General features: G+C 45.6%; 1 protein-coding gene and 1 pseudogene across 3 annotated transcripts in view; one reads left to right on the forward strand and one right to left on the reverse strand.

The window, feature by feature from the left end:
- The window catches only part of WNT5B (Wnt family member 5B), a 98,024-nt gene that overhangs the window by 79,083 nt on the left and 1,518 nt on the right, over positions 1–17,423 (forward strand). For 2 of the 3 annotated variants that reach the window (XM_039869207.1, XM_039869206.1), the window contains exons 2-4: positions 7,235–7,380; positions 8,552–8,799; positions 13,475–13,767. In XM_039869207.1, the coding sequence (XP_039725141.1) occupies positions 7,235–7,380; positions 8,552–8,799; positions 13,475–13,767 (687 nt within the window). Of the gene's footprint in view, positions 1–7,234; positions 7,429–8,551; positions 8,800–13,474; positions 13,768–17,423 lie in introns of those variants that run through there. The other variant, XM_039869209.1, reaches the window with a different exon arrangement.
- On the reverse strand, positions 3,818–3,926 carry LOC120607558 (uncharacterized; annotated as a pseudogene).

Consider the following 17,423-nt stretch of genomic DNA (forward strand, 5'->3'; position numbering starts at 1 on the left):
CAACGAGGGATGTTTTCTTCTTTCAATCAAGAAATATTTATTGAGCACCTACTAGGTACCCTGGGCCACTATCCTAACCCCTGAGAGAAAATGGTGAACAAGACTACTTGGGGAGTTTATGAGGAAAGAAAAACACAAATAAACAGATTAGCATGACAAATTATGCCATATTACACTAAATGCTGTGACAAAAATATGCAAGAAGCTAGAAAGAGAATGATGGAAGTGGGGGCCTTCTTTGGATTGGATGGAAAGTAGTAAGGCACAAAGGGGAAGAAAAGTGTGAGGGGTGGGTAAGGAAGTGTATGTAGACAGTGTGGGGTTTCTGGAGCACAAAGGGAAAACCAAAACAGGATGGAAAAGTTGGCAGAGTCGGATTTGAAAGGCCTTGTGTAATGTGGTGAGGGGGTTTGACTTCATCCTTTAGGAGGTGGGGAACCTTTGAAGGGTTTAAAGCAGAGAAGTCACATGGTCAAATTTGAGTGGTTTTTTTTTGTTTTTGTTTTTTTTTTATGGTGACATTGGTTAATAAAATCCAGTAAGTTTCAGCTGTACACTTTAACAGTGAGGCATATATATATTTACACTGTGTGTTCACCTCCCATAGTTAGATTTCTTTCTGTCACCACATATTTGACCCCCTGTATCCCATCCTCCTCCCTCCTCCCCCACCCCCTCTCCTCTGGTAACCATTAGTCTATTGTCCATGTCCATGAGTCTCTGTTTGTTTTTCCTGTTCATTTGTTGCTTTTAGGTTTATATCCCACACATAAGTGATATGTGATTTTCAACTTTTTCTGTCTGGCTTATTTTACTTAGCATTATTATCTCGAGGTTCGTTCATGTTGTCGCAAATGGCGGTATTTCATCTCTTCTCATGGCTGAACAATTTGAGTTTTAAAAAGAGCTTTTTGAAAGCTGTATTCATCGAAAGGTACTACAGTTTTATGCCATCAAAGTAGGGTCTTCTCTTGATGAGGACATAGTCCCTTGGTCCATTTCTCCATTACAAGCGATCTATAATTTCTTCCCACTTTCTCCCCAAACTTTAACATTTCTTCACATAACCACTTTGCTCCTCGCCTCTGCCTATATCTCATAAGCCCCACCCACCATGCCAAGGTCCATCTTCCCAGACCATTATCTCTTGGCCTGGTTAGTCTTTTCCATCCCAACGTAAACATAAATACCAGCTTTCTAAAACTGTTACTCTATTTTAATTTCTCCAGCTTTAAGCAGTCTGGCCTGTTCTCAATCCACATGTCATTTTGGTCGGGAGAAGTCAGGCTTTTTTCCTTCCACAAGACGTGTGTGTGTGTGTGTGTGTGTGTGTGTGTGTGTGTGTGTGTGTGTGTGTGTGTATGTGTGTACTAATAACTTTGCAGTCAGCCTGTTTTTTTAATAAGCATTGTTTTTCGTGTTACTTCCTATAAATCAGGATGTTGTTATCTGATTTACTGTTTTACTATTAGCAAACTTAGTAATATGGCAGTTCAGAGAGGGTGTTATGTTCAGCGACAGGGAGGAACTATCAAGTGGTTGATGTGTTTACCTGTGTTGGGGAAGAGTAGAAAGATCTGGATTCCAAGACTGAGTCTACCATTCAATTGCTGTTTGAGCAAGTTACTTAACTTCTTTACATCTTGGCTTCTCTATATTCAAAGTGAGGACAATAATAGCATGTACCACATAGAATACATAGAATTTTAGTGAGGATTAAATGAGAAAAATGGATGTAAAACACTTGGCTCAGTGCATGCAGTAGGTGCTCAATAAATATTCACTAATATTAGGTATTGTCACTGGTTATCAACCAGAAGTCAATTTACTACTGCCTAGCAAAACTATACTAGGCACATGGGACATAGACAGAAAGTAGAACAGGTAAGTTTGTACCTGTAGGAAACTTTCAATTGCTGGAGAAGTAAGAAATGTATACAATTCCAAGGCAGCATGTCTTAGGGTAGCATAGACCAAATACCTATATTCATAAATGCTAAGAAAGTCCCAAGTACGTGGAAGGATTTTCATGGCGTTGGATTAATTGAGGACAGCTTTATGGAGGAATCAAACCATGAACATGGACTTGAAAGTAGTTTAAGGTTTGGGTTGCTAGAGAGGAGAAAGCCTTTCTGGGATGAGATCAGAATGCGATCTTGGGGGAAGGGGGGAAGCCAGGCTTGTTCTAGGAGCAGGAGGAGTTTAGTTTCCCATACTGGGAGATTCAGGAAAAGGATGAGAGGGAAAATGAGGCCAGGTTGGGAAGTTTAGAATGGTTACAGAACTGGGAACCACTGTAAGTTTTCAAATGGACTGTCATGATATACAATTCATATTTTAAGAAAACGTGTTGCAGCTATGTGGGTTAGACCACAAAGAACTGTTCAGGTGTAAGGAGAGTGAGCACCTACTTGAAAATAGAGAAGCAAATGCATGAACCTTGACATATACACCCTTTAGGAAGTATATGTCAAGATCCATAAAGAGTCTTTCTCTATTCTTTGTGGTGGTAGAAAAGAAGTGGCCAAGGGGAGAGAAGGCTGTGATGACAGCTCTGTCATTCCAGCTCCAACTCTACCTGCCCGACCCCCACGGAAACCATCCAATAGCAGGCAAATGCTTGACAGCAGTGCAGCCAGGAGTTCACAAAGGGAAGCATTTCTTTTCCAAAGACCACTGAGATTGTCTGCTTCACCAGGGATGTTAACGAAGTTGCAAATGGCAGTAGCTCTTCATTGGGTCATCTAGTAAGAATTAGCCAATGGCAATGGTTTATAGCAAATCTAGTATTTTGCTCCAGTTGTTTAACAATAAAATATTAAGTTTGTCCCTCAAGTAATATTCAGTTTTCTATTGAAAATTTCTCTTTTTGTGAGTAATCCTCTGTCTGGTATTACTTCTGGTAGTTATCACACAGTGGTCTTTATTTATGGTCACATTTTGCCCAAAGTTAATGCCATTTGTCATTAAAAAAATATAACTTAAAAAAAAAGTCTTGGTTATTTCCTGGTATGTTTCTAGATGTGAGGGTGCCTGTCTGGGGCAGGGGGACAGGTATAGGATGGGACATCATTTTCTGTTGGATTTATAAGCTGCTTGAATGCTGCATACCCAATGGTTTTTGTGAGCAGAGCAGCTAAAGACCTTTTCAAGCCCTTGTCCTGTGGGTCAGGGTTTTCAGTGTAGGCATGGTCTGAAGTGTGTGTGGAAAGCGTTGAGATGCCCCTTTAACAGACTTGCTTAGATCTTAGCTCCACTTGTCCAAGTCTCTCTCCCTTGTCTCCTGTCCCTGTGCTGGATGGCCATGGCCCCCTAAGGGAATGAAAATTGGTGACTGAGTCCAACTAGAAAAAGGGAGAGAACGTGGAGCTCCTACTTTCAAGTATGTACCCCTTTGGTTGTGATGGTAAAGCTGGGCAGTGTCGTCTCCATAAGGACCCTGGGTGTGCCACAGAGGGGTCCGGGATGTGTAGCAGGGTTAGACCTCTGCTGCTTTCCATCTTCATAGTGGTTTGGAAAGAGGTAGAGAGGACAGATATTTCAGAGTGTAGCTTTCCTCAAGGACTCAAAATAAGGTAAGCTTTCACTCCTTATTCTTGATTCTTGTCCCCACTTTTTCTTATAGTAGTAGTCTGGACCTAACATGTACAATTGACCCTTGAACAAATATGGGTTTGAATTGTACAGGTTCACTTATGCATGGATTTTTTTTTTTCAAAAAATACTGTAAATGTATTTTCTCTTCCTTATGATTTTCTTTTATTTGTTTGTTTATTTATTTATTTATTTATTTATTTATTTATTTATCTTTTTTTAATGCCTACAGTACCTGGTATTCCTAGGTGGCCTCCCATCCAAGTACTAACCAGGCCCGACCCTGCTTAGCTTCCAAGATCAGGAACATTCAGGGTGGCATAACTGTAGCCTTATGATTTTCTTAATAGCATTTTCTTTTCTCTAGCTCACTTTATTGTATGAATATAGTATATAACACATATAACATACAAAATGTGTGTTAATTGACTATTTATGCTATCAGTAAGACTTCCGGCTAACAGTAGGCTTTTAGTAGTTATGTTTGGGGGGGGGTGTCAAAAATTACATGCAGATTTTTGACTGCATGGAGGTTTGGTACCCCTAAACCCCACCTTGTTCAAGGGTCAGTTGTATATTTATTTGTTCACTGCTGTATCTCTGGCACTTAGAGCAGTTACTGGTACCTAAAGGTCCCTAAGGCATATTTGATTAACGAATTTATTGGATAAATGAAAGACTGAATGAAGAAGCAGAGCAGATATGTTGGACCAGCCTACTCTGGCCCTCTGGAGGGGTCCTGCTGGAAAGTGTTGCATCAACCTCTGCAACCTCCTGCTCACTACCAAAGAAGAGAAACCCTAGATTTTCTCATACTCAGCTGTGTTTGGTGTGTCTAAAATGACTCTCACCTCTCTTAGGAAAGAGAAACTCTTCAGTTTTGGGGGGAAATCTGTAGTTATTACAAAGGCAGCGGAAGAAATTCTCTCTCCCTGCCTTTTGGATATTTACTAGATCTTTCTTGCCATGTGAAGAACAGCTTCCTCTGGTTGAGTCCTGCTATAAAACTCACCAGTGACCCACGAACAGGGCTTCTAATGTATCCTACTCATTAAGAACAAATCATCAGTTCCCACACAGCTTCCTTCCTCCTCTGTCCAACTGAGGCAAGAAGTTTCCATTCTGCCCATGCTAATGAAACCAATCTCCAACATTCAGCTTTCTCCTTCCAGCCCTGCACAAGGAAATCAAAGAACATAGATGAGGGCAGGCGGCTGTCCTACTTTGGTTCTGTGACCACTCAGAGGAGTGGCTCACATCTGCCTGCCGAGAGAAGGTGCCGCACGCACATCTGGAAGGCAGAGAAAGCAGCCACCACACATGCTACAGTCTTTTTTATTTTTTTTTCTCTTTTTTTAAGTTTAAAAAAAATCTTTTCTAATGAGCTGAGAGTTTGATGGAAAGCACAGGATAGTGGGAACCGCTGCTGGGAGGGATCCTGTCTCCGTTTAGGTTTGGAAGGCACCCAGGGGACGAATTAGCAGCTCTTGGGAAATTTGGCCTTAGCTCGCCTGTCAGCCTGGCGCTGGAGAGTCAAAGCCACAGTGACCGTTAGCAGGCACTGCCTCCTGTCCTTGGATCAGAAAGAGTGGCCCCCCATAGTGGCCTCGGTTGAACCTAGGACCTGCAGAGCCAGAGAGATTTTACAGGGACCCAATGGAAGGGTGTCACAGAAGTGAGAGACGCAGTGTCAGGGGGGAATCCATGGGGATAAGAAGTGTCACCAGCTGGAGAAAACTCAGCTATCTGGCGTGGAAATGTGTGAGGATGTGTGTTGGGTGGAAGTAGGGGGTTTGGTGGTGGGGATGGCCATGCGGATGGGAGGGAGGGTGTGGGGAGGGAGAAGGACCACAGGGAGAAGGGGCAACTCTGACTGGAGTCCCCAAGAAGCACTGGTAGGTGGAGCTGAGGATGTTTGGACAAGGAAACTCTTTGAAGCTTTTCTCTCCTCTTCCCTACTCTGGACCTGGTCCCCTCCCCTCCATAAAGCCATTAGCTTCTGGTGCCAGCCCTATCTCTGCTCCATCTCTCTTGGTTCCAGTCGGTGCATTCACAGACCTCCTGCCCTGAGGGACAGGGAGGATTTATGGGGGGTAGAGGTTAGAGGGGGAGGGGGCATCCTTTAGAGGAGGGGAGGTCTGTTAGGAAAGTAGCGTATGGGGAGTTGTTAGGCGACCGGCCAGAGACCCGATCATTTCCGAGCTGGCTCTGCATCACAAAGGAGAAGGAGCAAGTTTCTTCTTTGATCTGCCCCCTGCCGGCCCGCACACCTGCCTTTGGTGCCCCCCACCCCAGCTAAGACCACAAGAAGAAAAGCCAAAAGGGGTGGGGACAGGCTGTGGCCCAGCTTCTCTGGATCCTACTCAGGCCACCTTCCTGTCTTGGTGGCCCCAGGACAAAAAATATCTGCCAGGCTGATGACCCAAAGCACCTGCCAACCCCTCCCGGAGAGCCCAGCGACCCAGAACTGTGGGGACAGCTCGGTGAGATGGGGGTGGGGGCTCTGGGAGCTGTGCGAGTGTGTGTTTGCGTGTGTAAGGTTGGAGGTGTAAAGGGATCGTGGGAAGAAGGCTCACTGGAGCTGTGGGGTCACGCCCTGGAAGGCAGCTAAGGGAGAAACGAGGTGAGGGTGAACCAGAGGGGGCGTGCTTTTATAGACTTGCTCCAGGATCCAGAAGCAAGATTTTCCATATGTTTTCAAGGGCTGAAGGAAAGGTGTTCTTGGGGGCTATAGGCACGGGCGGTAGTTAAAAAAAGCTGAAGCAAAGATGTGGGAGGCTCTCCTGCTACAAGGGAAGGGGTTGTTGCTCCTGGAAGACTCATCCTCAGCACAGACCTGTGAAGCAAGGGTTGCAGAGCAGGAGCTGGTGGTGCCCCCACTGCTGCTGTCTGTGCTGCTGGGACACAGGGCCCCTGAGCCCAGAGGATGGGCTGAGGGCCATCGAAGGTACTGCCCCAGCCACCAGAGCTTTAGGGGCCTGAGGTGGCTCTAGGGATTTTCCATTTATCAGAGAAGTTGCCTTGAGAAAGTGAAAAGTCCTCACCCTTCTCCCAACTATTATTCCCGGTAAACAATGGTCGGGATTCGGAAAACTTGTTTAGAGTGAGAAAGATAGTGATTGAGAGTGAGAGGGTACAGACTGAAAGGGAAGACTCCTGTTTGGCCGGATGTCAGTCCAACTCACCAATTGTTTTTTAGCCCCACAAAAGAGAGCCTGGCACTCAGAGAGATCCAGCTCTGGCTGGAGTGAGAGGTAAAGGGAAGGGCGACGGGACATTTCTCGTTTCTGGAAGAGGGGCAGGTGTGCATTGCAACAGCTGAAGTTCTTCCTAAATGCTGCATAGAGCAACCTCTGTTCTTAAGTGGTTTGCTTTCATTTCTTCTAGTTTCTCCGCTCATTGTTTCCTTTGGAATTAGGTCCCCGAATAGGGTCTTCACTGTTTGGAATAAGAGACAACGAGATAGTCAGTCCTATGGTGAGAAGATGAGCAATAGGAGATGGAGGTTGGAAAGAGGCTGAATTTCTTTGGAGGAGCAGAAAGTGGCGTTAGATCCATCTCAGAGCTCGCTCTCCTGTCTCCTGGTCCTCTCCTATGTCACATTTCCACATTGATTCTCCCTTTGTTTCTGTTTTCTCAGGGTGCCCAGTTTTGGAAGCCGGCAGTCCCTGAGGTCTTCCCAGGACACTGGGGAGGGCTGAGGCTGACCATGCCCGGCCTGCTGCTGCTCGCTGCTGCATTGCTCTCCAGCTGGGCTCAGCTTCCAGCCGAAGCCAGCTCCTGGTGGTGAGTGAGAGGGGCTGAAGTCCTACTCTACAACCTACGCTTCCTTTGGTAATTGAAATGTGGAGAAGGTCACAATGTGTCGTGATCATTCCTTTATTTATAGGAATCCTACGGACCTCTTTTATCCCAGGAAAACTAGGACGGCCTTTTTCTCTCTCGAGCCCCCAGAAGTAAGGTTCCACAAGGATAAAAGATTAGTTCATTTGGCTTTTTCTCTAATCCTGTCTACATCCTCCTTTTTCTGGCTCTTCTTCCATTCCCATGGGTGACTAGAAATAACTCTTTTGTTGCTATTGGATTGATTGATTGATTGATTGATTGATTGATTGATTTATCTCTCTATCTATCTATCCATTCATTCATTCATTCGTTCATTTTGCTGGTGGGGGCAAGGAGAATAGAATTCCTGTTTTATAAGTCTGAAGACCAGATGAGGAATTTCTGGGACCACGTGTGGCTTTTTTTTTGTATTTTTGAGACTATTGTAATTACCAAGTCAACATGGAAATGGCAGGTACTCACCACCTGTTTTGTACGGTCTGTGTCCTGCTCACATTTTTACTCAGATGGCAAATGTATAGCCTTCTCATCTAACTTAACACTTTATTACATCTGGTGGATGATTAGCAAAAGGGAGAGCCCCTGAGTTGACAAAGAGTGTGTTAGGGGTTGTGAGGGTCAGATATGGAAGTGAAAACATTTAGAATATATTGTTACAGATGTAAATTTGATTCGATTTTAAAGACATAAGGGGAGTTCTATTTAAGGGGATTTATTGCTTTCCATCACATATCCTGCACTTGGGCCAAAGTGAATAAGTCATGGCTCTTTCTGCCCTCTGCCTCAGATGAATAACCTGCCCTCTCTGCCGCCTTCTCCTTCTGCCCCATATCCTTTAAGACCCAGCTCACATTCTGGCCATCTCTTTCTAACTTCTTCCCAGCTGTCTGATCACTCTGGATCCAGAAGCTCAAGTTGTCTTAGGCATTTGACTTCTCGCGTGTCATCTGTGATTGTGCCTCAGTTTCCTCAATTTTCCTTTCCAAGCCCTTAGTACAGGGCCCTGTGCACAGAAAACACTCAGTAAATGTGTTGAATGAATGACTTACTGCTGCACACAGGCATTTGCTCACTCCTTGGCCTTTTTCCCCTTTCTGGATCACTGCTGTAGGTCGTTAGCTATGAACCCGGTGCAGAGACCTGAGATGTTCATCATCGGTGCCCAGCCTGTGTGCAGCCAGCTTCCTGGGCTCTCCCCTGGCCAGAGAAAGCTGTGCCAGTTGTACCAGGAGCACATGGCCTACATAGGGGAGGGAGCCAAGACAGGCATCAAGGAGTGCCAGTACCAGTTCCGGCAGAGGCGGTGGAACTGCAGCACCGTGGACAACACGTCTGTCTTTGGGAGGGTCATGCAGATAGGTAAGCGGCCACCAAGGCATGACTTGGCTAAAGGGACTCTGCTCACCTGGCCTGGGAGCAAGCATGCTCTCTCAGGGACAGGGAAGGCCCACCTGAATATCTAAGTGGATTCTCTCAAGACTTGGAAGCGGTGTGCAAGGAGAGAGGGAGATGCACACAGGAAGTGCAGTCTCAGATGATGTGTTAGCCGCACAGCTCAGTGCTTCCAGCTTCACCCTGTCTGGGGCAGCCTGCATGTGACTCACTGGGAAGGGATTAGACCATCTGAGTTGAGTTAGAGTGAATTGGGAAACCCGCCCACCACCAGTGCCCTTTGTCTCAGTACAGGGCCTCCTCTGAGAACTTTGCCCTGAATGTCTGTAGGCTTTTTGCCTCTTCTACTTGGACCCTGAAGAGATCAGAAACTTTGGGCCAAATTAATGATAGCTGCCATTGACCTGACCCAGATCCATTCCTGGCTTTTCATCTGAAAGGGGGTGTATGTGAAAGTGAAGGAAGGAGACAGACAAGAAGAAAACGAGGGGGCCACCTCTTTCCAGATTCTTGTTCTCTCCCCTCTCTCACTCCTGGGCTAGGATTCTTTGGCCACCCTATTGCTTAGATGAGGTGTGATCTGGGGTCTAATTGTTTTAGGTCCTTTTGAAATGCAATTCTCCTCTCCCTTGCAAGAAATTGAGAAATCCGGCCCTGTTCTACTGGGTCTTATCCCCAGAGTCATAAAAGGAAGGTGTTAGAGCACTGTATTCCCTGTCTCACATTCCCTCAAAACATGTTCTTCTCAAAAGGCAATGGACATTCTGGAGTTGCTAGAGGCTGGGGTTTTGCCAATGATTTTAGCAGCAGAGGAGTTAAGGAGTTGAGATCCGTGCTCCTCTGTTATAGATACTTGGAAGGGCCCCTTCCTCTCCTGACCTTGTTCCCCTACCTCCCCTGCCCCAGAATGAGCAGTAAGGACCAAGGTAAAGTACACTTTGAGCCACGCTTCTCTCTTTCTTCCTTTGATATCAACTCAAGGTCCATAAAAGGAGTGCTCGTGTGTCCCCATGATAGTCTTACTGGGCGGCTTTCCCAAAAGAATGGACCTGGGGGTTAGGTGGGACACTTCTTCCTAATTTATCAATTCTTCTCAAATACACTGTGTATCTGTCCCTTCTTCCTGATAAAAGTCTTGGTCGGTAGCATCCCCTGCCCTGGGGAGGACACTAGGATGGCCCGTAGAGAGAGGCACCCCTGATCGCTTTAAGGGAACAACCTAATGTATGCCCGACGTTGGCTAGAACCTTTCCATGTGTCGTTTCGTTAGAGTGAAGGCTCAAAAAGTGAGGCTTTACTTTAGAAAGAAAAGGGTTATCAGGAATAGAAACTCCGCTGGGTACAGATTTGCATGGTGGAATGACTTGTGAAAGCAGACCCCATTCTGTACCCTACTCTGTTACAAATGGAACCCTCCTGTTTGCTTTATTTTCACTGTAACCTTTTTGAAGCTTCCCTGAGGGTTTGTGCTACCTGGGAAGCTGTCCTCCATTCCTTCCCCTGGGCCCAGACAGCTAGCTCCTGGTGAGTCCTCTCACTGCTGCTATCTTATGTGTAACTTTAAGATTCCCTCCTTCTTTGGATCGGCTGCAAAAGTTCACCACCAGAGGGCAGCAGAGCAGCTCAGAGGGAGCTATTGGCGCTTCACCCAGCCTCCACCCAGAGGAGCATGGAGGCATGGTAGTTGGAACAGAGAGGGCATGATATTGCCCTGCTGTCTGTCTCCTGTTGTCCTACTAGAGCAGGGTCTCTCTAGTATCTCGTTGGCTGCTGGTTTATTAGCCTTCATCCTTGAGATGGTTTGAGCTTCCACTCTGAACTGTTTTATATATACAAACCCCTCCCCTCCTCTGCATTGCTTATCCATTCTGAAACCCCAGGTTATTTCTTGCTCGCTGAGAGTAGCACCAGAAGTCTGCACCTACCAGGCTTACCAAAGACCCAAATGCTGCCCAATAAAGGCAGAGCTACTTGCACCTAAGGCCTAATGATGTCCTTGACCAAAACAGGCAGAATGATTTTAAAGGACAGCTAATTCACCTGAGGACAGATTGGGATTCCACACCATGCTGATAGGCGACAGCCTTCAGAGCACATAATATCTGCGGTATTTTGCTCAGCTGCAGGTACACTATTTTAAAAGGCAATTCTGGGAGAGGTGATTCAGCTCTGAATAGCATTTTTGCTAAAGAAAGGAAGAAGAAATCAGGCATATGTAGGTTGGAAAAGAGAACACATAAAAGGCATATCAGTTGTTTTCAAATACTGAAGGGCCGTCAGAGGGAGAAAGGATTAGCCAGTGTATCTCCAGCAGTCGGAAGTTATAAGGAGTCTTATTTAAGCTTAATACAAGAAAGAACGTTCTGGTGATTTAGAGCCATTAGGAAAAGATGGAATGGGTTGCCTTGAGAACCCAACCTGCTTCCCTGAGGAATGTTGTAAAAGGAATGCTTACAGTGGGTGGAATGTGGATCTGGGCTGCAGCTTCGGAGACTCCTTCCTGCCCCAGGATGCCAGGTCACGGGGCTGAGGCCCCATTTTAGGATGACTTCAGGCATGACTCCCTTCCTGCTAAGAGCCTCTTGGCTATCTTACCATCCTGGGGGCTCTTACTCATAACATGACTCTTTTAAACCAGATAGACCCTGGTCTCTGGCAGTGGTTCAGCACCGACTCTAACGTCAAGCCAGAGGGCTGAATCATGAGTGTGATTTCCTGTATCATCTGGGTTTTTCTTGGGCTGCTCCTAGCCCATGACTGACCAGAAGCCGACCCCTGGTTAGTTAAGAAAAACTGCTTTGCCCAGTGTGATCTTGTTATAAACTTCACTATGTCAAAAAGTAAGGTAAGGTGGGAGATCACGCTAGACCTATTAATGATTGCAGACTGCTTTTCTCACCACCTGCCAAGACAGAATTGTGGGATGTCTACTTCTGACTATGGAGATGCAGGACAGAAGGAAATGGAGAGCAGAATATTCTGCCTGGTTTAATAGGTCTGGGTTGAATCTCAGTTTCATGCTAAGAACCACTCCCTCCCGTTCATTCCTGAGCCCAAATGAGTGTTATTTATTATTAGAGCTTTATGGAAACTTCATGTACCATTACAGTTCACCATTTAAGAGTGTACAGTTCAGTGTATATTCACAACTGTGCAGCCAGCACCACTGTCTGATTCCAGAACATTTTCATAACCCTATAAAGAAACTGCATACCCATTACTGATCACTCTCCCTTTCTCCTCCATTTCTCCCCAAACCCTAGGTAACCACTGATCTTTCTGTCTCTATGAATTATCATATTATGGACATTTCATATAAACAGAATCATATAATATGTGGCCTTTTATATCAGTTTCAATACAGATACAAAATGCTAAGTGGTTCACTTAATATAATAAGTTCAAGGTTCATCCACGTTGTAGCATGTACCAGTACTTTATTACTTTTTATGGCTGAATAATATTCCATTGTATGGATTATACCACCTTTTGTTTACCCATTCATCTGCTGATGGACAAAATGGACTCTTTCCTCTTTTTGACTATTATGAATAATTCTTCAGTGAACATTCATGTATAAGCTTGTGTGTGGACATTAGGTTTTCATTTATTTTGGATATATTCTTAGGAGTAGAACTGCTGGGTCATGTGGTAATTCTATGTTTAACCTTTTGAGGAGCTACCAGACTGTTTTCCAAAGCAGCTGCACCATTTAACATTCCCACCAGCAGTACATGAGGGTTCTAGTTTTTCTTTATTCTTGCCAACTTGTCATTCATTGTCTTTTTTATTATTGCCATCCTCGTGGGTGTGAAGTGGTATGTCATTGTGATTTTGATTTGCATTTCACTGGTGGCTGAGTATTATTTTTTATAAAAATTTTTTGAAGTAGAGCATATGTCATGTGAGTTTTTAAGTGGTTCACTATAGCAATAAAGAGGAACACAGTTTGGATTTTCTACTAGAAATGATCTGGATTTTTGGAGAGACCATGCTGAGCATCCCATAGTTGTGGTTCCCAATGCTCTGGAGTTGGGAGGCAGTGTGGACCCCATGGAAGACAGGGAGGCAGCACAATGATCCTGGACATAGTGATTCTAGTCCACTTTCTACTCCTGGTCTCCGCCGCACTGTCTAGCTCAATAATGGCAGCAATAAAAAGACAGATATATATGGCTCATCGAGTGGTGAAAATTTGGCATCTGTGAGGGAGAGATTTTTGTGAGGCGAGAGTCCTGCTCTTGGTCCATGATTTCTACGCAGTCTCATTCTGTTTGACTCGTGTGTTCCCTAAATTCTCTAAATTCCCTAATGCCCGCTCTCCCCTTCATTTTGGTCTTCTTCCTAAAAATCCACTGTCACGTAAGCTTCTCTGGAATGAGTGTTAGTGTGGGCCAGGGCTGGAGGGAGTCATTCAGTCTGGTATGTCCACAAGGCAGAGGAGGCAAAGCAGCTTGTAATCAAGAGAAGTTTCGAACCATCCAGGCCATGGGAAGTGAAAGGCATGCCCTCCTGGCCTTGTTTCCCATCCTGGGAGTGTGACAGCTGAAGCGAGGGTGTGGGTCTGGAGGAGCCTGAGGGAAAGGAAAGACTCCTCTAGAGCCCTGCCCTCCTTCACCACCCCTCTTGCCTTCTCTTGCAGGGAGCCGTGAGACCGCCTTCACCTATGCAGTAAGCGCAGCGGGGGTGGTGAACGCCATCAGCCGGGCTTGCCGAGAGGGCGAGCTCTCCACATGTGGCTGTAGCCGGACAGCACGGCCCAAAGACCTTCCCCGGGACTGGCTGTGGGGTGGCTGTGGGGACAACGTGGAGTATGGCTACCGCTTTGCTAAGGAGTTTGTGGATGCCCGGGAGCGGGAGAAGAACTTTGCCAAGGGATCGGAGGAGCAGGGCCGGGTGCTCATGAACCTGCAGAACAACGAGGCGGGTCGAAGGGTAAGCTGGACCCCACCCCACCCTGCCCCATCCCCCCACACTCCGCATGCACCACAGACCACCTAGTCTGTCCCTGGGTGTCTCAGGCTGTCCCTGAACTCCGTGCCCTGGCCTGGCCATCGAGGAAGGGGGTTAGCCTGACTAGGGAGATTCTTCCCTCAGCTGCTGGCCTAGATGCCCATGTTATTGAATTAATCCTTTTGAAAGGTTCCATTCAAATGTTGGTTCATTGATGATTTGGTAGCTCAGCATGAATATATTTTTACAAAGGTGTTTAAATATCACCTTTTAAAAACTTTTAAAAATTAAGTTCTGTTTCATAGGAGTACATAGCAAATAAATGGGATCGGAAGTGTGTTTTACATGAATCGGCACCTTGCGATGTTGGCTTGGTAAAATGTGGTACTCTAGTGCGAACAGTGTGATGTCGAGTAGAAATTAGAATTGGTCAGTTGCCCAGTGTCTTCCTGACATATCATATATCCCGAGGCCAATGTTTTTAGCCACGTATAGGAGGGTGGTGTGAGGGGTTCTGGTTGGTGCTCTGAACGGTAGTTGTTAATGGTACAAACTGGGGCAGAGAGACCAGAACTGTCTTAGGTGACCACCCTGAGGGCACCTGGGGGACTGTCTCAGTCTCCAGGACTTTCCCTCTGTTCAGCAGTCCATTTGCCAGTCTTCTGGTGTCTAACCATGAGGAATAGGGAGAGATTGGTGAAAAAGGTTAAGGTCTTCACTTTATCTCCTGAATGCCCAAATTTTATCCATTTTTCAAGATCCCAGTTCAAATACCACCTACTCCTTCAACTCTTTCCCATCCCCTATAGGTAGTAGTGTCTGCATCAGAACTGCAGTAGAGCATTTGTCCTCCTGAAGTATGGCTTACTCTACCTCATCTTATAGGCTGTAGGGACAGGGGTCACCATGTGTGCTTCTTTGCAACAACTCTCACCGTGCTTTACATGGGTGGGAGCATGTGAATATGCAGACAGAAGTTCCCATATTGCTTCCTAGCGAGAGGTCAAATTCATGGAAGGCTGTTTCCTGTCTCTGCTCTAAGCTGTCCTTGGGGCATTGTGACAGATGTGGAGGTGACTAGGCATTCATCCTAATCTGGGCGCCATTTCGATCACAGTCTTGACCCCACTTCTGCTGGCTCCTCATTTTATTGCCCTTAATTGTTTGTTTGTTTGTACTGGCCCTTATCTTGGCAGCACCTTCCCTTCCATCTGCCTTGTTTCTCGCTTACACGCCTTCCCCTGTCTGTCTCCCTATCTTTGGGCCCCCCTTCCTCCAGTTCCACACCTCTTCCAGAGCCCTTTATCTCTCCCTTTGCCTCTGTCTCCTCCAGGTTGGGCATTCTTGTCCCTCCATTTTTTATTCCCTCTCCAAGGAACAGGCCTTGGCCATCAATCACCATCTGAGGCCAGAGCTATTCAACCTCCCACCTCCTCACACCTGCACAAAAAGGTCCTCAGGAAGGACTAAATGGTGGCAGGGATTGAAAATTTTCTGGACTAGTATTTTGCAACCGGATTGTTTTTAAAACAAAATATCTGGGATTTGACATCTTGCCCACAGAGTAAATCTTGGGCATACTTTGCAAGAAATTTCTCTTGGCCTTTAAGAGTTTCGAGTAACTCCATTTTAGATATTGATGGCAAGGGCAGTGGGTTGATACTGCCTTGTCACTCAAGGGCTTCTAAGCATGTCCAGATAAAAGCCGCTTAATCCTTGTGAGAGTCCTTTCGGTTACCAAGCTCAGTTACACCATTAGATAGAAATGGAAGAAGGACTAGAGAGGGGTTTGCCAGGGGCAAGATGTAGAACTAGAAAAAAATTTTTTTAAACATTTGATTGCTTTTTCAGTTAGCAGAAAGGGCAAAAAATTAGGGTTCTATGCTCCGCCCCTTCTCCTATAAGAGGAACTTGTATATATTATCGATCATAAAATATTTTAAAGTACAAATATTATGTCTCTACGCTGTCCATACAATATCTTTCTTCCCAGAGGAAGGATGGGAGGAATGTCTAAATAGTGAGGGTCGACGACACTCTTCCTCTTGGATGTTTTACTAAAATTCCTATCCTTACTCTGTGAGGTCTCGCTTTGACTCTTTCCCCCCAAATCTCCCTAAGTGTTTGTTCCCAGTGGAGATGCTTATCCTGTTCCCTTAGTCACTTAACGGCAAGGTACACAGTTTTAGGCCCTTAATGCTTCCTCCTTCCAGCAACGCCAGATGCCCGACATCCCTGTCTAAACCAAGGACCATTTCCAGAGGAATGTCAGGCTCCAGCTCAGACCTGGGGATTTGTGCCAGAAGAATAATTGCAGGCTCTGTCTTTGAAGTGCTGTTGGAATGGGGGTGTCGGTTCCTTTATGCCTTGAGCCTGGAGCTGCCAGCCAAGTGTTGGTGCATTTAACCTCAGGGAGAAGCTTGCCTTCTTTCTCCACCCTAAGCTGTTTTTAAGCCCCAAGACTAGATTACAGAAGTGCTACACATTCTGAGACCCTTCTGGGTGGCCCTAAACAGGTTATTGAGGCTTTCTAGTGCTTCAGTTTTTCCACCATAAAATAATGGAAATAATTCCACACCAGAAAAAAAATCAGGAAACATTTTGACAAGAGTTATATGAGCCGATGATGGTTAAGCTATTTCTTGCACCTGCAGTGATCTCTGCATAGTGCTGAATAAAGACACAGTCTGGGGACTCTTGAAAAGAAATCTGAGAAAAACTCTTGAAAAACGCGTCCCTACTCAGTTGGTGACAATGGCTGTGGCATAAGAAAATGTTCTGCAGTGGGCTTGCATTTTTATCCTGCCATCTGCACTTCTGGGCCTGCTGCCAGGGTTATTTGCCACAATGCATCAGTATGCTTTCATTGAAAAGCACTTTGTAAGCAGCTTTCTGGTCTACTCTTGCCTTTACATTTTGATTTGGGATAACTCAAGTTCAAATCCACTCCACATCATTGTGGTTCAGTGACTTCTGGGGTGGATTTGTTTTCAAATGCATCACCCCTATAGGTAGGCCCACCGGCTTGCTCTTACTTTGCATGGGCCTCGGCCCTCTACCTCCATACTCATATCCTCTCCCAGGGGAGTCAGGGAGTGCTGGGATAGAAGAAAGTAGTCTTGCTCACAGATATAATGTGGTTTATTGTGAGGCAACGGATGACTATCGATTTAATGACCAATGTTAACACAGAAAAGGGGACTATTTAATTCTTAGGGGATTTGGCAGAATCAAGAGAGCTTTGGCTAACTGGGGCCACGCCAACAGTTTCTGTTACAGGCTTGTGATTTGACTGGATTCTTTTTCTGACTTGTGCTCCACACCGTGTAAAAGCTGTACACATTTTGCTGGATTTTATTTGCTTGTTTGGGCCTTTGATCATGATAGAAATATCTCTCCCCGCCCCCCCTCGATGGTAAAGATGACACATTTATTGTAATAATTTCAAGTAATAAGAAACAGTAAAGTAGAAAGTACAAGTGCCCCAAATGTCATCCTTGTAGCTGATCAAACTTATTGCATTTCCTCCCCAGCATTTTCCTTTGCAGTGTTCCCTTTATCTGCTTTCAACCTGAGTGACTGAGGATCCTGGAAAGCTCTTTGTCTACATTTGAAAAACTACCTGCCCCTCCCCATAT

The sequence above is a fragment of the Pteropus medius genome, unplaced genomic scaffold (assembly GCF_902729225.1).
Source record: "Pteropus medius unplaced genomic scaffold, Ma_sr-lr_union100, whole genome shotgun sequence".
Classification (NCBI taxonomy): domain Eukaryota; kingdom Metazoa; phylum Chordata; class Mammalia; order Chiroptera; family Pteropodidae; genus Pteropus; species Pteropus medius.